Genomic DNA, 26547 nt, shown 5'->3' on the forward strand with positions numbered 1-26547 from the left:
CCTTTAAAAAAAAAAAAAAAACGACACGACCTTTTATCGCATTATACATCTATAACTATTATATAAGGAAACAAATAGTTAAAGAGTTGCCTTTTCTCAAGGCAAAATCCTAGTTTATATTGAAAAATATGATCTAATTACAATATTAACCTAAGCTAATCTCCCTATGGTTAGGTCTGAGATCAGCTACAGCTGCGGGAAAATCTGCAACTCTATTAGCTTCTCAGTAGACATGATAATATGATATACACTAATCATTGGAGCTGTATTCACTATAAACTTGGCAACAATTGCCTAATTCCTACACATTTCTCTCTATTAACATACAAAAACTAACATCTGTAAATCTGTAATATACAACACTCTGGAAGTAAGGTACCCTGCAATATGCCATCCCTGAGAAAAACAGACAGCAACCTATTCTGTATTTCCTTCGCAGAGTTATCTGAACAAATTGTGACAACCTATGTTACTCCAACTTTTCATTTTACCTCAAGTACCCGTGTCGGATCCTCGACACTCCAACACTTCATTTTCGACTTAAATCCTGGAAACTTTTCACACTTTAGCCGAGTCAGGCACTTCAACACTAGTACCCGAGTCCAAGTAACATAGGTGACAACAATGTTTACCCACTGGTCTTCTCGCGGCTATCCCCTGTGTTCGTGTTTCCAACTGATGAAACCTGATCATCTTTCTTGTCTTCCAAACTTGATGAAGAAGATCCGATTCCATTTCTAGATGCAGTCGCCAATTCCTTTGATTCCCCGTTTGATGGAGAAGATGGTGAAATTTCTTCATCTTCAATTGGTAGGGTTCGCTTTGAGCCCTCTAAAGCAACACCAAGAACAATATTGTCATCTAATGTTGTTTTTACTGTTGGTGAAGTAGCTTGGCTTTCTTTATCAGTGACTTCAATCTTATTATCTTGCTCATCGAGTTTGGCATCTACCTTGGAAGAATCGGATTTTGGGGTTATATCGGACTTTTCATCTTTCCGGGGTGAAGTTTTGGATTTGGGGTCACTGTTTATTTTGTAAGAAGGTTCAATTAGTAGGAAAGGGTGGTTGTTAACAGAATTGGGATTATTGTAGACAGTTTCAGAAAATGGAACATTGTTAACATCTGTTTCAGTGTACACTTTTCTTATGGTTCGAATGGGGGTGGCGAGTCGAGCTCGGTGGTGGCTGATTACTCTTAGAAGATCTAAGAGTATGGCTTCCTGTTCCAAGAAAAAACGATATTCATAAGCATGCTAGTTAAACACTTAAACTACACAATAATTGACGGTTGATTATGATATTGATTAGTGACTAATTGTCCGGAATATGGATTAAGGTAGTAATTGACAACAAACCTAGGTAGTAATTGACAATTTTTAACAAGCTAGGTAGTAATTTGCAAATTTACCGAAAGCCTAATCATAAACCATCAATATTTCAAGAAATGTTCAAATATCAAACAAACAGGCATACGTTATTCTGACAGTGATGAAATCGTACCTTAACACAAAGGTACTCTTCAAAGCGAGAAGTCTTCACAAAGCAGGATATCATAATCTGCAAATTGAGATGAAATAACTGTTAGATCAAAACCCATGTTGCTGCTCATAGAGGACTTGAAAGTTAACTAATTCAAGATCCACCCAAAAAATTAACCAAAGGGAAAAGATTTCAAAACGTGGAGGGGGGATGAAGGCAGTTTCCAACAGTCAGTCCAAAACTTTCCAAAAAGACTCTCGCAAACTGGTTGGGTTTCTTTCACAAACAATTATGCAGTGATGCAAAAACGATAACATCATTGAAGGATAACAAGATAAAATTTGTTGTTTTCACTGTCCACTAATCTCGATAAGTATAGATTACTGTTAATGTACACAAAAATAAGGAGGCTTCATTCAACTTTGGACTTTGGAGCAAGAAAAGATGCCCTAATCTCAACTCATTAATGTTCTCCAAGAAGAAATAAACAGCGATATTTTTTTGCTGACAGGTTGCTATGAATTAGCATAGATAACAGACCAAAATAACAAGAGACTAATGAAGATTTGATTAATAAACTGAAAGTACAAGAAGTAACCAATATTCAAGCATTGAGAGGCTTGATTTCTCTACCAATGAGCTCTTAAAAGCTCAACCAAATTACTCCACAATATTCAACATGCCTTTCTCTCTCTAATTATCCGTATATATAGTGTAATTTCCTTAGCACACTTACCTAGCTTATTCCCCAAGGTACTAATTAAGATAATATCTAAATTACCCTCCCCCATAGTATCAGTTCATAGCAACGGGCTCCTAGCTTAGCAGGGAAGCAGGGTTACAATAAATCAGCGATTCAGCGTTATACTAACCAGAAGTGCCTGATTCTCATGATGGATGTTGTCCAGGAATATTCTCCTATGCAACTTCTGCTGCTCTATTTGGGGGTTTTTAGCTAAAACCTTGCGCATATCAGCTACAATATTCTGCAAGAAGGAAAAAATAGAAAATTATATGAATTGCAAGAACAGATTAGCAAATACTGACTTGGTTTCGAACTAGATCAATAGAATGCAGATCAAGTTTAGTTGTACACACATTAATCTTGTTGACATCCAGGTGACTAATAGCAAGATGGGTCTTGATTCGCCAGTGAGTCTTTTGGGTCAGATTTCTCACAATACTAACAGTGAACTTGTGGTTTGGAATGTAAACTGCTTCACGATCATCTCCTCTGATGATTGTTGGTGACCACCATCCTACATGCTGAAATGATAACAAAACCATTTAACTAACATATATGTTCAAACAACAGGTAAATATCCACCGACCACCACTAAGGGCCCGTTTGGTAGCCGGTAATAAATGGTGGGAATGGGAATAAATCTAAGTGTTAATTTGACAAGAAAATAACATCATGATGTCCATGGTAATGAAATTTTGACACAAACTTGGTGTTTTTCTTCATAAATTTGCAATCCCATCTAATACCACTCCCCAAATAGTAATGGATGGTAATGGAAATTTATAAAGAAGAAGAGATAATATTGAGTAAACAAGCATTACCATGGGAATAGATATTGATTTTCCTTACAAATTTGCATACAAATTCATTCCCATTAACACCATTTATGGCCAAATCCATTTTCTGAAAGTGAGTATACGGAGCTTATACAAGATATGGTGATTAAATACTTCTTATATCATCAGAGAAATATGCACCTCAACTGTACCAGACACTTCATAACCTTCAATCTTTGTTTGAATCCATTCATTCAAAATAAATGGCCGTGTTGCATGTATCATCACACTTGACAGGAAGTTTGTGAATATCTGTTTCAATAAAATAAGAATAGGTCAGATTGAAAAGGTTTGTTGAAACATGCATTGAGTTACTGATGATTAAATAAGAACAAAGAAAACACGCAGCACCTCACGTCCGGCAAGGGTAAGCAACACTGTTCCAAGACCCCCGGCAGTTAACCACTTCTGGGTAGAGAAACCCAACAGTTCCATGAACAGTGAAACCGATGCCACCCATACAGCTGTATAGATAGCCTTCCCAGCAAATTGAAAGCCCATCTGCTCAGAATTCAATTAAAATGAAAAGAAATAATTTAAATTTCAGAGGCAAAGTTCTCCAATCAAAAGGAAACTGGAACGATCTATAAAACCTGCCAACTTGTACTCAGTTCATCAAATTTTATGCACATTGACTATAAGGGATTATGGAAGTGACACACACAATACCGGAAAACAGACTCAATGATTTTGAAAGTAAGTATACGAACAAGAAAACCGCTTTTTGTTTTCATACAACAAACTATATAAGGAAAAATGGATGCTACCAAAAAGAAAAAGAAAAAGGGAACCTCGTACATACACTTCTTGTGTCATTAGAGTCGCTAGCTTCCGAAAAGTATTTTTGCACTTGTTGAATCAAGCTGCCCAGAAAAAGGGGAAGAAGGCAAAAACAACCATTGTAAAAAACATGATGAAGCCAAATCCCTATACCAGATATGTCACAAGAATCCTGAACGACAGAATCATGGCAAATAATCACAGCTAGCAACAGAAATCAGTGTGATACAGCAGAAACGAGACATGCTATCAATTGAATTCTGCAGGCATATATTCAAGTTTTTACAAAAAGAAACAGTATGTAAATATGAATACATAATAAAAACTATAATTACAAGAAACCATGCTAACATAATTACATGAATACGTTCTTGAATCCTAAAGTACCAATATGAATAACTATTTTCTATCAGGATTCAGGAAACCAAGTTACTCCAATGTGTAAAGACTAGTTGCGCATAACTACATACATTTCACACATATTTCCAAGAGTCAAAAAAGAAATCCAGCTTCTTTTAGCACTAAATCAAAGATTAAGATAGGATCGAAGCTTACCAAGATAGACAATAGGCAAAGGCTACCGTCGTCGAAAATAATCGTACAAAATGCAAAAGCCGCTGCTTAACAGCCTGGCTTGCTTCTGTAGGCAAAATCATAGGATCCAATGCTCTGGAAAAGACAACATTGGCTGTTATTACCAGTTGATTTTCCAGTGAGACATAATTTGAAAGAAGTCAAAAGAAAGAAGATCAATGCTAAAAAATCATGCTCCATGCACCTGCAAATAAGCAGAGCTCCAGACCATATTAGCAATGGCTGAACATATGAGGTTGCAAAAAAGTAAGTGCTACTCTTTTTCCAGTTGCCACCATTTTTCTGGACGGGAAAGGCATGGAGAAAAGGAATTCAGAAATGAAGATTTAGTAAATACAAGAAGTCGCCAACTTAAAATGAAATCATGAGGCGGACAAAGAGTAAAACAAAGATAAATACATGAAGGAAAACACTCCAGCCAAGACGCATAAGTGGCAGAAGTCCCCATGCTAAAGCAATGACACCAATGGCTGGGATTAACTGATATACAAGCGACTTTGAAGAAAAACTGTCACACACCCTGCATATACACACAAATCTGAGTAAAACTATCCATAATGAACACATGAGAAACCATAAAAGGGGGAAAATGAAAGAAAGCGGAATATATTGTGGCATTATTTGGATCTCAACAAAGAAGTTGAACCTCTAAGTCAATTGCATTAACAGTTGATATAAAGTTATGAACTATAGGCAATGACCCAAGTACCCAACACAACTTAATAAATAGTAAAATCTGATGTTCAATTCCACAACTCTAGTTGAGTAGTTTCTTTTCATATAAGGCCATCAAGAAGGGGAGAAAAACAAAACAAAGGGGCATAGATACACACAAAACAATTGTAATAATAATTTGAATACAACTTGCCATCATATTCGAGCCACAATGACCTTGACTAATAGCTCTTTGTTTCCAGAGAGCAAACGAAATAAGATAGGGTGGCTCCTGAATTTCTAGGCATGTCAATTGGATTATAACAAAAACTCACAAGATTCAACTCGATTGTAGGTAAATTATAGAAGGATAGTAGTAATCAACCACAAGTCCACAAATGAGTTGTATAATACTTTGATGGCACAGTTAGCAATTTTGTAACAAATAAATAAATAAACAAATGATTAAATGAGGAAGGTAAAAAAGACAAAACCCAACACCAATGTCGATACCTCTTCAAAACAACAGGAGCATTTTGCATTAGAGGAGAAGAATTTCCTCCATTTGGTAAGAGAAAGGATCTGCACAGAAACACCCTATGTTTGGAGGAGGCAGGGATTTTCTTATTGATTGTTCTGCTTAAATAATGAAAATTCCAAGCATCCTTTACCTGACAAGAGAATCAAGTGAGCTTTTAATCCTTACAAAAATGCGACGGGAAATTCATTCATCCACGTAAGAAAAATAGAAGATACAACATTGACATATTAAAATAACCATTTGCTTTTTTCCCACTCGGGAGTGGGAACCTCTCAGTAATACTGTAATACATGGCCGCTACAGATAAGTTATACTTGCTTCAAAAACAACTAATGACATAAAAATCAAGTTTTTGTTTTCCATAGGTAAGCTTACCACATTATTCGCTGAAACGGTACTGACGGAGAAAGGAAATCGACCATTCTGCATTATGGGCTGAAATAGATGTGTTTTAGTAATAGAACTGAGGCCACAGTAAGACACAACTTCCGATAAAGAATTGCAATGTCATATTATCCATCCAGTAAAAGTTTGTACCTTAGACGGATATGGTAGTCCATATGAACTGTACGTTCTGAATTCATGGGCAAATTGTAAAGAAGAAGCAACCACCATTTTTCAAAAAAATTACGAGTGACAACACTTTTTAAATGCTATCAAGGCTGTTAGCAATCAACTCCCAGCTTCAGAAGAAAACCCCATACACTTAAAAATAGGGCAAAGTGAATCAGTATACAAATCGTAGGTATACACCGTGCCGACGTCACAATACCTGCCATTTAAAAAAATAAAGTTAGTACATGACTAAATGAGTGCTGAGTACATGTTAGTTCTTCAATTTTGTGATCCTAGACAACCAGAAACAACCCACAATCACAATTAACCCCAAATGACAAATCAAATAGTACCACGTTGCGATCTTTGCTAACACTAGTGAACATGGTAAAGAACCATCTGATGATTGATAATTTGACATAATAAATGAAAGCATTTAGGATACAAGTTGTTGACGGTTATACGACATTATCCATCCTAAACCGGTAATGCTACCTCCATTCAATACTCAATCCTTTCTAAGATTCAACAAGAAATCCTTCTCAGTCTTAGTGAGTAGTTAAATAAAAACTTAACAATAATCCACTCTTCTAAATCTCGACCTAAAATATAAGTATCGATTACTAAAACAAGACAAATTCTAACAAATTTTTAATTTCCAAAAACATTACAATAAATCTGAGCTCATCTAAACAGTATTTCACGAATCACAACATCAAGTTATCCACTTATCCAAATTTTTCACCAATAATTTATTTTATCATAATATTAACTTAATTCAAGTAAACCAAAAGAAAATTGGCAAGAAATAATTTCCACTTCCACGGTTCCAATAGAAAGTGCAAAATAATACGACTAAGTTTTTTTCTCCCATAACATCTAATACGCACCCGGGCACACCTAGTTGTAGATGCACCCTTTCACGTTTGAGAGTGCACCTTAATTCCCGGGAGCATATAAGTAATTTCAATTTGATTGACATGAACTTCAATAGAAATTTTGTGAAATACCCGCAAAATTATACTATGTACTAATTACCTCAAGATATAAGTAACATGGCTAACCAATTAACAAAATTAAGCAACATAGATAATAAATTAACGAAATTAAACAACATAGATAATAAATTAACGAAATTAAGCAACATAGTTAATCAATGGACATAATTAAGCTACATAACTAATCAATCAACAGAATTAAGCAGCATATATAATAAACGAAAATGATAAAGGTCGCAACATGCGACCTTTAAGCCGTGTCACAATAATGACATGACATGCTTATGTGTCATGATTTCAATTGGAATCTAAAATATTTAACTTATATATCCTATTATACATGTTTAAAATAAAGGTAGGAAAATGTTAATATTCTAATTTGTTTCTTTTTTTATATCGATTACCTTATTTATATATTTTCATAGTAAATTTTTTGCATTGATAGTAAAAATATTATGATGACTCATAGCCTACGTGGCGCCTATATGTACCAATTAAACTCCGACACATAAGATTGCGACAACTAAATGTTATCGCAACTTGCTACCTTTATCATCACCCATAAACTATAATAAATTAACGAAATTAAGCAACATGACTAATCAATGAACGAAATTAAGCAACGCGGATGATAATTTAACGAAATTAAGTAAAATAGTTAATCAATTAGCGAAATTAGGCACTGATTGATCATAATTCACACTCATGTACAATTCTACTTCAATAATCACTAGTTTTAACTTTAAATTCAAAAACCAAGCAGTAACTACAGAGAAAGGAACAACGAACTTGAAGATTATCGAGGAGAGAAGAAAAGCGAACTCCTGTTGAATCAAATCCAAACCAACAGTGGCAAGCAATCAAACTTTTCGCTTTTCTGGGTTTGCAATTGCAGTTGAAGGAGGAGGAGAGAGAAAGTGGGAAAAGATGAAAATAATCGTAAAAGTTTATTTGGATAAAATGATCGATAAAACGCAGCGTTTTGGTATGTTCGATGAATTAAAAACGTTATCTTTTTTATTTATTATATTCTTTTTATTAGTTTGTGGATGCTTACGTGGCAAAGTCCGGTCCAAGTTCCAATCTACGGGGAGGATGTTTTGGTTTCTTTTCCCGCTGCTTCGAGACGCTGCGTTTTGTGATCTTGGCCGTTAAAAGTGGGACCCACAATTTGGTTAAATTTTCACTCTTTTTTTCCTTTTTTTTTTGGGTTGATAACTGAAGAAAAGGCAAAAAAATGTCATTGTTATTATCTTGTGAATGTTGTGATGTTTTGAATTGTCAATCTTTTCTTTTGTGAATTCGTGACGGAATGAAAAGCCATGTGAATGTTATGTGTAAAACACTCTCTTTCTTTATAATATTTACTAGTATAGTACCCGTGCGATGCACGATTTGTGATATGAATATTAAATTTGCATATCTAAACGTTTACTAAACTATAACTATAGACAATTATCATCAAAATAGAGCTTATAGATAATCTTATTATTGAAACTAATGATGGATAGATTTGTTACTGCCTCATTTCTTATCTTATTTATTTAACAAATTCAAAATAAAATAAAATAATGGTACATAGATAAATTTACGTTTTTCCCCTTTCATAACCCATGTCAAACATAAATTTATTCTCATTCGTTCTTTACTTTGATAGTCATACCCACTTAATACTCCCCTACCATCTACATCATTATCCGATCATTTAACACTCACCCCACCATATACCTTATTCATCTAGAGATAACTTCGAAGCGGGGTGGGTTAGTCCCTCAACACCTGTTTCTGCCTAAAATTATCATCCCCATGCTCGTCACCACGATAGGTATGATACTCATCCCCGTCTAAGCCCCGCCTCACGGACGGAAAATAAATTAACCCCCATTCATCACCCGTATGTGCACCCACGCCCGACTCAAGCCAAGCCCTAGACAACTGAATTCGGCATTATTTTTTGACAAGAGAGTTTTGACCTTTAAAACTTTAAAGTATTTCACAATTTGTTTCTCTGATTACATTATACTTTGGACACATATAAGTTATTGTTAGGTTATGATACATATGACATTTACATAAATCATGCGGAAACAACCATTAACCCAGGAAACATATTATTTACACATAATCATTTAGCATAGTTTAGATGCATACTCTTTGTTGCGTGCCTTCCCTAGCTGCGCCCGAACCGAACAAGAACAAGTCTTTTAGGACTCCAAGTGTCGTCCCTCCGTAGAAAGTCCACAGCACGTCCGGATCCGCCTTAAGATTGACCAACTAGAATCGCCCTTAAGGTACTCAGAAAATTCGGCACTTTTGGGGCAAGATGGGTTTTAATTTTCTCTCAAAAAACTCACTTTTGAATACTTTGAAACTTGTATATAAATTATGACCCCTAGGCCTTTATTTATAGAGTTATGGAAAGGAATCGTAATCCTAGTAGGATGCGAATTAATTGGAATTAGAATCCTATATGAATTCTATTTAATTAATTTATCCAATTAGGAATAGACATTTAATCATACACTGACTCTTGCAGATTCAGGAATCACGCATGAGCACAAACTCACACACACACGGCAGCCACAAGGACTGCCCATGCGTGCGAGCTGCAGCCCACGCAGCAAGGCCCACGCATCCGTGGCCTTGGCGCGCGCTGGGCTTGTGGCGTGCGTGCTTGCTGGGCGACGGCCTGGCTTCGTGCTGGGCCTTCGTCCGGCAGGCCTCGTCCGATGCTAATTCGTACGATACGCTTCCGATTAAATTTCCATTTCCGGAATCTATTTCCGATACGAACAATATTTAATATTTCCGATTCCGGAATTAATTTCCGTTTCGAACAAATATTTAATATTTCCGTTTCCGGAATTATTTTCCGATTCCGGTAATATTTCCGATTCTGACAATATTTCCGTTTCCGGCAATATTTCCGATTCTGGTAATATTTCCATTTCCAACAATATTTTCCGATACGTACCATGTTTCCGTTTCCGGCAACATCTACGACTTGGATAATATTCATATTTCCGATACGATCCATATTTCCGTTTCCGGCAATATCATCGTTTCCGGAGTATTCATTTCTTGCCTGTGACGATCTTAGCTCCCACTGAAACCAAGATCCGTCGGTTCCGAATATTCATAGATGGAGTATTTAATGCCATTAAATACTTGATCCGTTTACGTACTATTTGTGTGACCCTACGGGTTCAGTCAAGAGTAAGCTGTGGATTAATATCATTAATTCCACTTGAACTGAAGCGGCCTCTAGCTAGGCATTCAGCTCACTTGATCTCACTGAATTATTAACTTGTTAATTAATACTGAACCGCATTTATTAGACTTAACATAGAATGCATACTTGGACCAAGGGCATTATTTCCTTCAGTTATAACGTATAAATATTTTCCTAATTAAAACTAATGATGGATAAATTTGTTATTGCCTCATTCGGTGTCTTTTTTATTAAAAACAGAAAACAAATAAAGGTACATAGACAAAGTTATTTTCATTCTCACTCATCACATGTGTAAAACCTAGCCCTAGAAAGCTGAACTCGACATTATTTTCTGGTAAGAAATATTTTAATTTTAAAACTCTATTCTAGAGTATTTGACAATTTGGTTGTCTGATTAGATTATACTTTGGACACATATAGCTTAAAGATATTCTCCTAATTAAAACTAATGATGGATAAAATTTATTATTACCGAATTTGGTGTTTTGTTTATTAAAAATAGAAAACAAATAAGGGTACATAGACAAAATTATTTTCATCCTCATGCATCACATGTGTCAAACCTTGCCCTAGACGGTTGGACCCGGCATTAATTTTTGGTAAGAGAGTTTTTAATTTTAAAACTCTTTTCATAATTTGATAATCACTTACTACACTATACTTTGGACACATGTACCTTATGGATATCCCCCCAATTAAAATTAATGATGGATAAATTTTTTATTACCCCATACGATGTCTTATTTATTAAAAAAGGAAAAACAAATAAAGGTAATAAATAAAATTATTTTCATCTATTCAACACATGTGTCAATCATAGTGTTATTCTCATCAACCTTTCACTTCGATAGTCACACCTATTTAATCATTTTATATTTACACCATTACCCGATCACTTAACACATACTCTACCATTGCCTTTATTCATCTAGTCATGACTTCGAGGCTGGTCGATGCCTCCGCACTCGTAATTGTCTAAAATTCTCATCCATATCACTGTCACACACAATGGGAAAGATACTCACCCTTACGAATCTCCTCATTAAAGGGTAAAAAATAAAACTCATCCTCGATCTATCACCGACATGTGTATCCATTCTCGCCCCACACTCACCCCTGGACTAACATATTTATTTTTGTTTTGGTAAGAGAGTTTTGAATTTTAAAATTCTACTATAGAGTCTTCTACAATGTAAATGTCTTATTATAATAATTGAGTAAATAAACAAAGCGTTATATTATGTACTCTCTCCGTCCAAATTTAATCGTTGCAATAGTCTTTTCATGGAGTTTTATGCGATAAGTTATTGTAATCTTATATATTATAATTTAATAGAAAAATAGGCATGTTGAGAGAGAGTGGAATTCCTTTTATAGAATCAAGTATAAGAACGACAAATCAGAGAGCGACATAGCTCCACATCGATTTCGTTATCCAAAATTACGCGCAAATATTTTTTATTAGATTACAATGTAAAATAAAGGCAAACATATTACCCATCAAATAATCAAATACAAATAAACTAATAATATAAAATGAAACTAAAAAGCTCTTAAAAATATTTTTCGTTTAAACGATTAAGGAACTATTAAATAAAAGGATACATAGAAATTTAAATTTCGAGAAAAAAAAATACAAAGTTATTAAACAATTGTTTTTTTAATAAGCATATTTTACACAACATTGATAAATGCTACTTCAAATATTAAAGTAAAGGTAAATATTTGTTATACATATCCGCAGTCAATATAAGACACATATTTTAAATAAAAATTGACAATACATGCAATTAATCATTAATAAATTTAAATTCAATATTTTAATACATGCTAAGAGATGTTAAAATATTTTAAATAAAACGATATTTTGGACAACCTAGTTAAAATATTTTTATTTTAAATAGATTATTGTCATATTGTAAATAAGTCTATTTTTTTAGTTAATAATCTTGATTTATACATATTATATTTCAAGAATTAGCCATTATCGATCAAATTTAGCATTTTTAATATTAGAACTCTGAAATAATGAATTTGCCATTAATTAGCCATTATCGATCAACTGTTAACATTTTTTTCAAAACAATCTCATACTTTATTCCAATACCACTTATTATTAGTATATTAGGAGTTAGAATTCATAGAATATGTTATTAGTATATCCGAACCCAAAATTTAGAGATTTAGGTTGGTAAATCATAAGCGTTGTTGAAGATCATAATTTTGAATAAATCATAATATATAATAAGGGTTGGGTGCAGATGTCCAATATCGATACGGCTAGTAATACTTTAACAAATTATTCTCTCTTATTTGGAAAATGAATTATACTGGTATGTTATTATTTCATTATTAAATTTTGAATAAGAATTTTGAACAATACTACGATATAAGATCGTTCTATACTTAGGTGTAAAAAAATAAAAATAAAATATTAGCAATCTTCGCATATGAAATTTATTGTGATGAGATTAAATACTTAGGCAATAGGGATACATATCATTTTGCAGTTAGTGTTCTAACAAAAAATATGTACTTCGTATAATTTAATATATAAGTTAAAAAATTCTTTATGGGTCATACTTTTGCGATGAGTTTATATTATTTTCTATTTAAAATATACTAACTTACTAAATTATATAACTTGTAAAATATTATTTTTCCGATGAGATTATTTTTTGTGATGAGATTATTTTTTGTTCTTAGTATATACTAACTAAGTTATATAACTTAGTTTAATTTTCTAACTTGCGTAGTAAATATATACTAAATTGTATATAGATATACCAATTTCCTAAATTATATCATTCTTTATGTAAATTTTTTTATGGATTTTTCCATATTAGTAATTGTTACCATAAAATTCATTAAATTAAATATGACAAAATATTATCTACTCAATTAGTTTTATATTAAAAGAGAGGTGAATCAATGAGTGACATTGGTCATCACCACATTGATTTCCTCTCTTTTAGTATATTATATAGATATAGATTAGCCATTATTAAAAAAATATCAACAATAATAATTTACACAAACCATAAAAAGACAAAATCGACAAAAATAAGAAAACAAAAAAAATTAGAATTTTGGAGTTATTTACCTTTTCATCCACCAAAATCAATTCATGAGTGCCGATTATTGTATGGTCCTTGAAATCCGGTTGTTCCCAAAACCTAACAATCCTCACCTTCAATCTCCATGATTCTTTGAGGGGAGTGATGTCTTTTTATCATAGTGAATGCCATAATATTTAGTGTTAGTACTGATAATAGTTGTGTAGAAATTGATAATTTAACCCGGAAATGTGAGTCATTTATATAGGGCTTATAATAATGTAGCATATTCTGTATATTATTATTATGGAATGTATTTTTTGCTTGAAGGTGAATTATGAGTAAATATCTATATAATAATAATCATCTAATATTTCATACCTTATATGTTGAAGAAGTTGAAAAGATGTCGTATAAATTTCATCTCTGGAATATTCTTTGCTGACAAACTTTTGAAGAGCCGAAGATTTTAATGAAAATTTCACAATATTATACCTAGTGTCACTACAACATAAACGATCAAAAGCAACGCCTAATAACCGTTGCAAAAAGGTAAAAACCCGTTGCAATATGTCTATTGCGCGCAACGGTCTTCCAACCGTTGTTGTTGCTCGCGTTGCATTAGGTCAAATGTAACGGTTCTTTTCACCTATTGCAATGGTCTTCCACACTACACTATTGACCGTTGCAATAGTTCTATTTCAACGGCGTTTTACTCATAATGCAACGGCCTTTGCATTTCACCAAGAACCGTTGCATTACATTTATGCAACCATCATTCAGACCTAATGCAAAGGTCTTTCTATTTGCTAGAAACCATTGCATTATATAGGTTTAGCAATTACTCTTTTGTGATAATGCAACGCCTATATTTAGCACAGGTCAAATCCCTGAAATTTCAAATTTGATTTAATTCTAATTATAATAAGAAAAAACAAAAATTAATGACCATAAAAATTTAATTTCATTAAAAATATCAATAATATCTACATGTCCAATGGTTTTGCAATATACAAAAAGTAGTACTACGGTAGTACCTATATAAATACAAAAGGTCTTGCGCGCACAAGGTGTACAATAAATTTATTGTACACCAAGATAACTTTAACCCTTTTTTTTATAACTTTAACCTAGTTTTGATTAACTTTTATATTAGTGAAAAAAATTGATAGATAAATATTTTAAAGGGTTAAATGATTAATTTTATACATTATTAGTGATTTTGAATAAATAAGTTATACTAAAATGAAAAAATCTATCACTTAAAAATAGATAACTTTTACATATATAAGCTTAACTTTTAAGCATTATGACTTAACTTTTATTCCGGTGTACAATATTTATTGTACACCCATTGTAAATAAGAATTTGTGATATAAATAACCTAAAAAAGAATATTATATACTCTCATTTTACATGTGATATATTTTCAGCCTTATTAATATTTTGTTTTAGGTTGTTTCCATTATTATAGCCTAAAATATAGAATAATAGGGATATAAAATAGAATATTAGCCTTTATTTTAACATGCCTATTATCCTCACGTTTGACTAAGATGTGAATTTAATATGTTGCTTAATTTTGTTTCCATTGTTTTAAGGTTTAGGGTTGTATATTTTTGCTCATGCGTTTTGTATGGGCTGCATCCGTTAATTACTTATGGGTTCTATATTTTATTAAACAATCTGATATATCTATATGGGCCCTTTATGAGTTATGTTTTTGGTAAAAAGATACACGTCGTTGGATATGGCCCCATATATTTTTGGATAATTAACATAAATTGTGTTATATTAGCCGGCTGTGAAATATTACTTGCTTTTAAAAAAAAAAATTATTCTATATAATATATTAAAAGAGAGCCAATCAATGAATGACAAATGTCATCACCACATTGATTTCCTCTCTTCTAGTATATTATATAGATGTTGATTAGGAAATTTACGATATAATTAGGGAAAATCTCGTAGAGCCATATTTACCACATTAAAGGGTTTGCCTCAGTGGCTCAATGGTAAAAGAGTTGACATGTGTTCTATTGGACTTATTTGTATGAGCTTATATTATTTGAATTTAACTAAATTTATCTGAACTTAACTTTAACTTATTTAAATTTATCTTAGTTTTTGAAAAAAAACTTATTTGTCTAAAATTAATTTAATTTTGTGTAAAAATGCTAAAAACTTACTTTTTTATGAACTTATCTGAATTTAACTTAACAGCTGAATTGAACTTATCTAAACTTATTAAAATAAGTCGAACAAAATAGAGTCTTAGTGTTGTCTTTGTGCATCGATTTGAGATCTAAGGTTTCACATACCATACTTAAATTAATGTCTACCTTTCAACCGACAACATTTTCTATTGCAAAAGTGGATGTTTTTATTTTAATTTGTTTATAGGTACTCCATAAGTAAATATTTACTTAGTTTTGAATAGAATTTTGTAACTTAATTAGACATTTTGGTCATTTAATTAAAACTTTAACAATTAAATATTACTCATTTTAGTCCGAATATACTCTTAACTTTATATCACGGTCACCGTCATATCATTTAGCACTTGAAAGTTGGTATTATTTGCAGCAAAATACTTAAGGTTGTATTATTTAGTAAAAATTGGCCAGATTTTGGACAGCCTAAAATGTGAATTTGAGTTATGAATTTGTTCCTGCTCGAAAATGGCCCCAAAAGATTATTGTTTTGCAGCACATAAAAAGTGGCCCTCTAGCCTCGCCCGACATATTCGGATGCAAAATGTATTGTGGCTTGGAAAGACCTGTCATTTGATTAGGTCTACTACTATATTGTGCTTTAATAAGAAAACAAATATGTCACCCTACTGCGTACCTAATGAAGAATTAAGCAAAGAACAAGAGCTAATGTGGTGCTATTTTGCCTCGTCAACTAAACCTGGATTATCTAACCCGTACCCAATTACTTGACCCGAATTACCTTACCAAGACTCGAACTGTAGCCGGACCGACCTTGACCCGATCGACATGACAAAAAAGCATCCAATAATGATTCTTGTATCATAATAATCCTATTGGAAATTAACCTTATTTATTTTTCACCCAAATTGACCCGAACTGAATGGGATCGAACCACACCAATCCAATCGACCCAGTTGCCGACCACCTTTACCGTCAACGTAGGTGCATTATGATGTGTGTTTGTGTTTATTTGTTGGTGCGAATGAACCACAATGACAATGCAAATTACGAACCCAGTGAGAAAATTTAACACGTGACCTACTTCATACCTCGCAGTTTAACAAATTTTACCACTAGGTCAATACGATTTTGTTCTCTTCGTCTGGTCTGATTTTTCTAGTTTCTGGTATGATCTGTACTTTCTGTGAGTTTTTTTTTTTTTTTTTGGTATGATCTGGTGTTAGTTTTTAGATCTCATCTAATAAGCAACAACAATAAAATGAAAAGAACAGAGCTGTACCTAGGGCTGTCAAATCGGATCATCAGTCAGTTACGAATCGAGTATTATTAGTTCGGGTATAATTGGATAATGTAGTTGTGCGGGGTCATTGTGCTTATGCGGATTGAATAAGTGATTTTTTTTCCGGGTTACTTTAATTTTTGTCGGATATCTGTTGGATCCAGTCAGTTTTTATTGGTGTATTTTGTAACAGACGGGCCAACTAGAAGAAGCCCATTATCCCATTTGCCCATTGGGCTACCCACACAATGACACAAGGACACAATTACAATTTACAAAGTCAACTCACGTGACATACAACACTTTAGTACTTAACCGTTGTAAAAGCACGTGACCACTTCCCCCACAAAATTTGAATTCGAACGTACCCAATTAAAAATAATTAAAAACAAAAAAACCTAATTTCAAAATCAGAAACATTTTCCCCCAAAATCATACAAACTCCATTAATTCAAATTTCTCCATACTGCCAATTTCAAATCCCTCTCCATTCCTTTCTCTCTCTCTCTAAAATTCGCCGTTTTACCCCCTTTCTCTCTCCTCCCCAGCTCAAATTCCAACGATCCAATTGGATGTTCTTCGTCTCCGTTTCACTTTCGCCTTCGCCGTAACCATTTCGTCATCGGAAAATTCCATTTTTAATTTCTAGGTTTTAATTTCAATCGCCAATTTTACATGGAGAACAACAATGGCGACGGAGGAAAGAATGGATCGTCGCCGAACGACAAAGAATGCGTTCGTGTCGCCGTTAATGTTCGTCCGTTAATCACTCCCGAGCTTCTTCTTGGTTGTACCGATTGCATTTCCGTCTCTCCTGGTGAACCTCAGGTCAATAACTAAAGACCTTTTCATTTGATTTCTTTTCATTGGATAACATTTCGAAAATTAGGGTTAATTTTATATGATTCTTTGTGGAATTAGGTGCAAATTGGTTCACATTCTTTCACGTTTGATTACGTGTTTGGAAATGGGGGAACGCCGTGTTCTAGGATTTTTGACGAATCGGTTGCCCCTTTGGTAGATGCTTTATGCAAGGGCTATAATGGAACAGTCCTTGCTTATGGGCAGGTTAGTTCTTTTGTAATTGCAGCTCAATTATTGGATTCATGGTGTTTTGGATGAAATATGTTAGCTGATTGTCATGTTTAATTTCCCAATTTTGCATATTTTTATTGATTTTTGGTGTTGTGATAAGCTGAATGTATAGTTTGTAGGCTTGTAATGATTCTTGCTCGAATTATCAGCTGGTTGTGATCTTTTGGTCTGAATGTTGCATATTGTTTGTCTTTTTTGAGTGTAGAGGGTAAGCTAATTGTAATTTGTATTTCTTTTTGTTACTGAAGACGGGATCAGGGAAAACTTACACCATGGGAACGAACTATAATGGGGAAGACAATGCTACTGGAATTATCCCTCAAGTTATGCAGACAATTTACTCTCGAGTTGAATCGATGAAGGGTTCAACCGAGTTTCTAATTCGAGTGTCATTTATAGAGGTAAACTTAGTAGGGTATTACATTCTTCTTTGTTTTTCATATTGTCTGAATAATAAATTATGCTGTATGAGTATGTTAGTAAGCAAGTGTTTGAAACAGATTTTCAAAGAGGAAGTGTTTGATCTTCTTGAAGCAAGCCCACCTGCAATATCTAAAGGCGACACAGCTAAGCCATGTGGGCCTGCTAGAGTTCCCATACAAATTAGAGAAACTGTTAATGGTGGCATTACATTAGCTGGTGTCACAGAGGCTGAGGTGAGGTCAAAAGAGGAGATGGCATCATACTTGAAGCGTGGGTCCATTGCTCGTGCTACTGGAAGCACTAATATGAATAGCCAGTCAAGGTACTTGCACATTAGAATTTAGTTGATACTTGTGAAAACAATGACCTGAAGATGTTTATTTGGTTGATACTTCTCCATTCAAGGACTTGTTTTGTTTTAGGATAACCTAGTTTTGTATTCAACTTTTTCAATTGTGCAATCTTCTGCTCAAAATGAGCTGCTATTTCTTGCATCAATCAATGTTAATATTGATGATTCTCATGAAAAGTTTTCCTTTGGTTTCAGTCGATCCCATGCAATCTTTACAATTTCCATGGAGCAAAAGAAGACCGCCAAATGTGCAGAAGGGTCAAATGGCTACAGCACTGATGACATTCTGAGCGCGAAGCTTCATTTGGTGGACCTTGCTGGTTCTGAACGAGCCAAACGGACAGGTGCAGATGGAATGCGTCTAAAAGAAGGTATGAAGAATTGACTTCCATTCCTATTTACAGCAATGTGATAAAAATGTGCTCAAATTGAATTTTCTTTTGCCATGGGCTATTGTAGGCATTCATATCAATAAGGGATTACTGTCCCTTGGGAATGTGATTAGTGCACTTGGAGATGAAAAGAAAAGGAAAGAAGGAGGGCATGTTCCATACCGAGATAGCAAGCTCACCCGCCTACTACAGGTTGATATTAAAATATACTTGTACCTTTTGAACTAGTTTCTATTATTCCTTACCATTTTCGTTGTCGTGTTTAAAGAATGCTGTATGTTATTTACTTCTTTGATTCACAATTTTATGTTCATGGTGATTGTTCTTTCAATCTTCTAGGATTCGCTGGGAGGAAATAGCAAAACCGTAATGATTGGTATGTTGGTCTCCTTATGCCATTTTGTTAAATAAACCAAATAAAAATGAACCTAGACTATTATTTGTGCTTACTTTTTAAAATAATACCTATTGCTGCTTCTTCGCTCCAGCTTGTGTTAGCCCTGCTGATACTAATGCAGAGGAGACTCTCAACACTCTGAAGTATGCAAATCGTGCTCGTAATATTCAAAATAAGGCAGTGGTAAGCTTTTGTTCTGTTAGCATCCTTGCTTTCCATCACTCTGCTGGACTTTTTATCCAATTTACTTTCATCTTGCAGATAAACCGTGATCCCATTGCAGCTCAAATGCAAACAATGCGCAGTCAAATCGAGCAGCTTCAGACAGAGCTGCTTTTTTATCGTGGTGACTCGGGTGTATCTTTTGACGAGCTTCAGGTACAGCAATGAGTTCTACACTTGTACAGTTGTACTCTATGATGACAAATTAACTCACCCTCTTTGGATATCTAGATTTTGAAGCATAAAATATCATTACTTGAACAAAGCAATGCTGAACTGCAACGTGAACTTCAAGAACGCCACATTAGTTGTGAGCATTTTGCTCAACGTGCTCTTGATGCTCAGGTTTGTCCTAAATACAACACCTTGAAATCGTAACATATATACGTTGTTTGATTTTGGCATTTGATGATGTGCAATTCTCTGATTTAGGTCGAAAAAGATCAACTTATCCTGAAACTTGAAGCAGCAAGGAGTGGAAAACCGTGGGATGAGATTGAATCTCTGGGGAGTCAGGTATGGACCTCTAGTTTACTTTAAAGTGATTTGTAAATCTGTTCATGTTAAAGACATAGATCTCCATTTTGAGATTCCTAAAACGTTTTACAGGAAATTGATATGGTCAAGAGTTATGTGTCAAAAATTCAAGAACTCGAGAGGGAGTTGGTGCGACTACAACATTTGAATAGCATGAAACGACAGCGTTTTCCTGATTCCTTAGACACAGAAGATGAAGTACTCCCTTTAGCCAATCTCAGTGATCTCTCATCTATTTCAGAAGCAAAGGATATGCAAGGTAAGTTGGAGATACATTGATGTCGATACTTTATACAAGTTCATGCCTGCTGTTAAAATGTGTGGTTTTTATGCTACTTGATTTTTTTGTTATTTTCTGTCTAAAGTTGAACGTTTCAATTATGGTTTTCTTTTCTTTTTCATTACAGGTGATGAGATTGAGGAGAAGGAGCAAGAGCATTCCTCTCTACAAGAAAGACTAGACATGGAACTAAAAGAATTAGACAAGAAGCTTCAGCAAAAGGAGGTATTTTTGATCTCACCCTTTTCCTTTCACTCTCTTTCTTTGTCTTATTTTGTGTGGGGGATGCTTGATGGTAGACCTGAGATAGTGGATACTGAATGGAGCTGAATTCTATCCTTGCTTAATTGTGTGTGTATTTGTGTATAACAACTTGTGTACTCGTTTTCTACTGCTATTTAACAAAATTGATCCTTGCTTATGCTACTCAGGCTGAGATGAAGCGGTTTTCTGGTGCTGATTCTTCTGTTCTGAAACAACATTATGAAAAGAAAGTTCACGAATTGGAATATGAAAAGAAGACATTGCAGGTGAGTATGAAATACTCCGTATCTGTTGTAGATTCCTTATTTGAATATTTATTTTTCTGAGTCCTTACATTGTTAACAGAAAGAAATTGAGGAGTTGAGGCATAAACTTGGTGGTATTTCATCCACCTCTGATGATGGTGCTCAAAGACTCAAGGAAGAGTACCTTCAGAAGCTAAACGTTCTAGAAGCTCAGGTATGTTCTCTAGGCTGTAAGTCTTGTTATAGTAACTGTGTTTTCCTTGAGCTAAACTTCTCTGCCTTTCAGGTTTCTGAGTTGAAAAAGAAGCAAGAAGCTCAAGCCCAGATTTTAAGACAGAAACAGAAAAGTGATGATGCAGCTAGGAGGTTGCAGGATGAGATACATCGAATAAAAACTCAGAAGGTTAATTGGTGGTTTACAAAAAAAAATTCCTAATTTCATTCACCATGAATATACTTTCCTTTTCTGACTTGGCACCCAAACAGGTTCAATTGCAAAACAAGATTAAGCAAGAGTCAGAACAATTTAGGGCATGGAAGGCAATGCGGGAAAAAGAAGTGCTTCAGGTATATAAAATGTATTAATTTATGTTTTTTTATGAAGTTAGGAAGTTTTGAATTGAAGTGTAAGGATTGCCTCTTTTATTTGTTTTTTTTTTCACTTCAACACGATTCAAAATTTGTTCAAGGGCTTGGCTGAGTTGGGTTTTACTTTTGAGCCGTGGGGTATTTGTGGGTGATAAGCCCAGTGATGAGCCTTTTCTCATTTGCTTCAACATTTGCTCTCAAGTAATGCCATTATGGGCTATAATAAATGAATAAGATTTTAAATATCGTGCGAACATGCACCAATTTGGCAAATTATTTTGTAGAATGTAAATGATCCATATGTTTTTGATAAATGACTCCACAAAATGATTTTATTTTTGTATTTCTTTATCCATTCTAAAACTTCTCTGGGCTTTGCATACATTTTCAACTTTTAAGTCTGAAAGTTTTATGAATTTGAGAAAGGGATTAATTCATTTGTATGACTTATTGTCCCACAGCTTAAGAAAGAGGGAAGGAGGAATGAGTATGAGATGCACAAACTATTGGCATTGAATCAGAGGCAAAAGATGGTAAGCTGAAATATTCTCCCTCTGCATAGATGTGATGGAATTTTCTTGCTGAAGTTCATGTCTATGTGCCAGGTTCTGCAACGTAAGACAGAAGAAGCATCTATGGCGACAAAAAGACTGAAAGAGCTCCTTGAGTCTCGAAAGGCTGCTTCTCGAGACACCTCTGGTGAGAACAAAACCTTGTATAATTAAGTACCACTATGAACATAATAATCTTCTAACTTGTGTTTAATTTTTGTCTGTTTATATCACTTGGTGCTGGTACAGCCAATGGTCCGGGAGCGCAGGTTAGCTTTTTCTGGATTTTAATATCCTGGATGTTCATTTTCTGGTTGATTTGTTTCGTGTTTTTTTCAATGAAATTTCTTTTACCCGTAAATTGCTGCTAGCCTGCTAACATGCTTCTCTATCTTGTGAAGGCTTTAATACAAGGAATTGAACATGAGTTAGAAGTCACTGTTCGGGTACATGAAGTCCGCTCTCAATATGAGCGCCAAATGGAGGAGTGAGTTACTATTTTCTTTTATCCTGTTTGGTAAATTTACCAAATTTCTTGTATGATGAACTTTGGAAAGGTTGCATTAGTGGCTTGGAGATTTGCCATTCTGATGTGTAGCTAGTGGCTTTAAGTTTGTTTGCTTTATATGAACTAGGAAGAACATTTTACTAGATTTCCCTATTCAGGTTCCAACCCTCCTATCACATTTGACCCAATCAAACCTGTTTTGATATCCCAGGAGAACCAAGATGGCACAAGAGATTGCAAAGCTGAAAGAAGAAGCAGACCGTCTAAAGCAGAATATTTTGAGGTGCAGCATACTTTTCTTTGCTTTTGGAAGTTTGATTTTCTGATTTTTGATAAATCTCTCAGCCATATTATCAACACTTCAACTTTTGATGCAGTGAATGCCCCGAAACCATGTCCCCTGGTGCAAGAAACTCAAGGATCTATGCACTTGAAAATATGCTTGCAACTTCTTCTAGCACCTTAGTCTCAATGGCTTCACAACTATCTGAGGCGGAAGAACGTGAGCGTGTATTTAATGGTAGAGGACGTTGGAACCAAGTTCGTTCTCTCGCTGAAGCCAAAAGTTTGATGAATTATCTATTCAATTTGGCTTCATCCTCCAGGTACTGATTCCTTTAATGTCAGTGTTGATTTTGTGAAACTTGGAGGGAATGATGTATTCAATTTGATACATGGGATATGTGAAGTGAGCTAATGATTGATCTTCCATCACTTCTGTAGGAAATATTATTTGAAAAAAGCTTTGATTATGTCCCATTAAATTTGCTCCCATATTCTATTAGATTATTGATATGGTTTTTGCTGATAACAATGAAACAGTTATCATGATGCTTGTTTGTCCAATGACTAATTTTATGGTTTCAATTGAAGATGCATGGTACGTGATAGGGAACTTGATTGTAGAGAAAAGGACTCTGAGATAAAGGACTTGAAAGAGAAGGTAGTCAAGCTCAATGGTTTTGTGAGACAATTGGAAAAGCAAAATGCAGAAGTCAAGCAGCAAATGCAACAGGTGCATACTTCACAATTCCCTACTTTTTCACATAATTGTTGGCATTAAGCTTGAACAAATTGTCATTTGCTTCCATTTTCTTGCTGACACAGGCACTTGCAACTCGTGGTGAAGTGCGAACGTATGACTTACGACAGGTATAATGCTTCCAATCTCATACTTTCATTACTACTTGGCCTTTCTGTTATTCTGAAAATTCCTTTGCAAAATTGGAGAATACCCGGTTGTAGTGCTGCCTACTTTGGCATTTCATATGCTTATAAGGGACTTTTCCGTGGTTGATTTTAGGGTCCTAGAAGTTCAGCATTTTTCAAGTTTCCTGGTAGCAGCGTGGAGCTATTAGAGGACATGGATACAGATGAATCAGAACATTCTTGCTCTGACGAGGAGTCTGCTGATGATGATTGGGTGCATCCCATGTTAATGCTAAGGAAGAGAAACTCTGGGAATGAGAAAGGAGGTCGATCAGGGTCTGATTCTCGCTCATTGGTGGAAAATGATGGTGTTGATAGTTTGAAAAAAGAACAAGATCCAGTTGTTGATACTACTGTCAGTAACAGCTCTTTAAAAGAGAATCAGACAACTACTACTACTGTTTGCTGTTCATGTAGTAGACAGTCATTTTGCAAGACCATGAAATGCGAATGCCGTGCATCTGGTGGGAACTGCTCAGCTTCATGTGGCTGTTCCTCTAAGAAATGCAGTAACAGGGAAGGTGGGGTGTCTGATGAAGCGGCGGAGCACAGTTGTGATCTTGCCTCTCAAGGTGCAACATTACTTCAGAGTGCATTAGCTGAAAGAAGGCCTGCTGAGCAACATGAAGAAGGAAATGATGCTGCCAAAAGGAAGCCTTTGGCTGATATTGGAAATACAGCAGTATGTTGTTTTCTCACTACAATTTCTTTCCCCTATAATAGACCTGATCATCATGAGCCCGACCCCAAAAATAGTGGGTTTTGGGCAGAATGCTTAGACCTGTTTGACGGGCCTGGCCCCGTCTGATTTTTTAATTTTTTGATGGGTTTTGGGAAACTCAAATTTACAATTTTAGTTATAAATCTGGCCAGGTCCGAAAAGCCCGCTATGTTGGCCCGAAATATATCGGGTTTGGGTAGAAACTTTCGCCCCAAAGTCCTCCCCAGCCCTACATATTTGGCAGAATTTTAAGCCATGACACGGCCCGAAATAGTGGGTTTGGGCAGAATGTTTAGGTCCGGTTTTCGGACCCGACCCGGTCCGATATTCAATTTTTTTGATGGGTTTTGGGCAACTCAAAATTGCAATTTTAGTTATAAATCTGACCAGGCCTGAAAAACCTTCTATATTTGAAACGAAACGTAACGGGATTTGGGTAGAAATTTTTGCCCCAAAGTCCGGTCGGCCCGACATAATGGGCAGAATTTTAAGTCGTGACCCGACCTGAACACGAACCCGACCCACAAAAATTGATCAGGTCTACCCTATAATCCTTTCAAGATATATCTGTATTTTCATTTCATTGTTAACTTGAACTTGTGTGTTGCAGGGAAAATCAAATGCACCAAGACCAATCCAGAGGAAAAAATGGCGTAAATCCACCATTCAGCTTGTTCCAGTAACCCCAGCTCCAGTACAAGGTGAGAATACTGAACTACCACCAGTAAAGGTAGAAACTGCAGTTGAAAATGTAGCAGCAGTAAATAAAAACACAGACAGCAGTGAAAACATAACAGTAGGTAAAAAGACAGGGAACAGCAGCAGCAGTACAGCTGAAACAAACATCCCATTGAAGTTACCAAGGGCCATGCGATCTGTTGCTTCCTCGAACAGCAACAGCAACAGCAACCTTTTGAGAGTCAGAAACTCTGAACATGGTGAAGAACCTGTTGTCGTACAACACAAGGAATCTGGTGAACCTGCTCGTAGAAGTCCTCTACGCAGACCGAAGAAATCAGAGGAAAAAGAAAATTTCGGGGTTTGATTAATGTTAAGTGCTGATTTTCCTAACTTAAAATGTAGGTAAATTGTAGAGAGAATTTGTTATTTTGATGCTATGTTTGTCAAGCTTTTGCTAATGGGGTAAAGTTTGGAAGAAGAAAAGGGATCGATCGATCCTTGTATGATTGGTATTCTTTTGGGCACCTGTTGTTGCATAAGGGTTATGTTAAGCTGTAGTCTGTAGAGTAATTTGTTATTTTGATTTCCATCGCGCAAGTCAGTGTGACACATACAGTTATATTTTGATTTATCTCATTGTTGTATGTAAGAGATTTATTCAAAAGGAAAGAGGTTTGCTTGTTCTACAATTTCAACACAGAAAATCTGAGTTTCTACATTTTGTTGATAGAATGTTGGTTGTACTGTAAAGGAGTGGAAAAAATGGTGCTAAGAACAGCTGTGTCTGTGGATGCAGTGAAGTTTAAACAAAAGTGGTGTATGCTGCAGTATAAATTTAGACATACAGACTTGTACACCAATTTAACTGCTTTGATAAGTGTCAGAAATGAAATGAGACAGAATCACGGATCCCTGTGTGCTGGCCCGGCCAAGCCCGACCTGAAAATTAGCGGGTTTGGACAGAATTTTAAGGCCTGTTTTCGACCGCCTGATTTTTAAGTTTTTTTGACGGGTTTTGGGCAACGTTAAACTACACTTTTAGTTATAAATTTGGCGCGAAAATCCCCCTACTTTTGTCCCGAAATAGTGGGTTTTGGGCACACAATGGGCCCGACATAATGGGCTGATGTTTTATGTCGATGTCCGGCACA

At 35.0% G+C, this 26547-nt stretch overlaps 2 protein-coding genes across 3 annotated transcripts; one reads left to right on the forward strand and one right to left on the reverse strand.

Annotated features, from left to right (window-relative positions):
• Positions 1-78: 78 nt before the first annotated feature.
• LOC110795090 (mechanosensitive ion channel protein 2, chloroplastic) lies at positions 79-14205 on the reverse strand. Of its 2 annotated transcripts, XM_056837907.1 has the most exons (15): positions 13857-14205; positions 13523-13644; positions 6169-6403; positions 6007-6066; positions 5604-5761; positions 4836-4956; positions 4621-4718; positions 4398-4511; positions 3865-3925; positions 3414-3563; positions 3204-3314; positions 2580-2747; positions 2354-2467; positions 1503-1559; positions 79-1222 (listed from the first exon to the last, which is right to left on the reverse strand). In XM_056837907.1, the coding sequence occupies exons 3-15, from the start codon at positions 6244-6246 to the stop codon at positions 629-631; spliced, it is 1884 nt and encodes a 627-aa protein (XP_056693885.1). In that variant the 5' UTR covers positions 6247-6403; positions 13523-13644; positions 13857-14205; the 3' UTR covers positions 79-628. The 2 variants fall into 2 exon arrangements, with proteins under 2 accessions (XP_056693885.1, XP_021855795.1); XM_022000103.2 differs by lacking the exons at positions 13523-13644; positions 13857-14205 and adding an exon at positions 7974-8170.
• Positions 14206-17349: 3144 nt separating this feature from the next.
• On the forward strand, positions 17350-26100 carry LOC110795010 (kinesin-like protein KIN-4C). Its single transcript, XM_022000007.2, has 27 exons — positions 17350-17759; positions 17853-17999; positions 18275-18427; positions 18527-18771; positions 18997-19172; positions 19261-19385; positions 19533-19569; positions 19682-19773; positions 19852-19968; positions 20044-20157; positions 20245-20328; positions 20422-20608; positions 20757-20854; positions 21061-21159; positions 21239-21352; positions 21425-21541; positions 21625-21705; positions 22188-22259; positions 22332-22425; positions 22527-22546; positions 22679-22764; positions 22997-23068; positions 23163-23390; positions 23659-23800; positions 23893-23937; positions 24089-24676; positions 25326-26100. Exons 1-27 carry the CDS (start codon positions 17607-17609, stop codon positions 25758-25760), a joined length of 3921 nt encoding a protein of 1306 aa, XP_021855699.2. The 5' UTR covers positions 17350-17606; the 3' UTR covers positions 25761-26100.
• Positions 26101-26547: the final 447 nt, after the last annotated feature.

Source organism: Spinacia oleracea, chromosome 2 (genome assembly GCF_020520425.1).
Source record: "Spinacia oleracea cultivar Varoflay chromosome 2, BTI_SOV_V1, whole genome shotgun sequence".
Classification (NCBI taxonomy): Eukaryota; Viridiplantae; Streptophyta; class Magnoliopsida; order Caryophyllales; family Amaranthaceae; genus Spinacia; species Spinacia oleracea.

Excerpts from the sequence above, each read along its gene's own strand:
- LOC110795090 (XM_056837907.1), bottom strand. The coding sequence starts at position 6,246 with ATGGTGGTTGCTTCTTCTTTACAATTTGCCCATGAATTCAGAACGTAC. Across the intron at positions 2,468-2,579 it reads TGGATGTCAACAAGATTAAT|AATATTGTAGCTGATATGCG; the intron begins GTGTGTACAACT and ends TCCTTCTTGCAG. Across the intron at positions 1,223-1,502 it reads AAGAGTACCTTTGTGTTAAG|GAAGCCATACTCTTAGATCT; the intron begins GTACGATTTCAT and ends TTCTTGGAACAG.
- LOC110795010 (XM_022000007.2), top strand. The coding sequence starts at position 17,607 with ATGGAGAACAACAATGGCGACGGAGGAAAGAATGGATCGTCGCCGAAC. Across the intron at positions 19,570-19,681 it reads TAGCAAAACCGTAATGATTG|CTTGTGTTAGCCCTGCTGAT; the intron begins GTATGTTGGTCT and ends TCTTCGCTCCAG. Across the intron at positions 22,547-22,678 it reads CCAATGGTCCGGGAGCGCAG|GCTTTAATACAAGGAATTGA; the intron begins GTTAGCTTTTTC and ends TATCTTGTGAAG.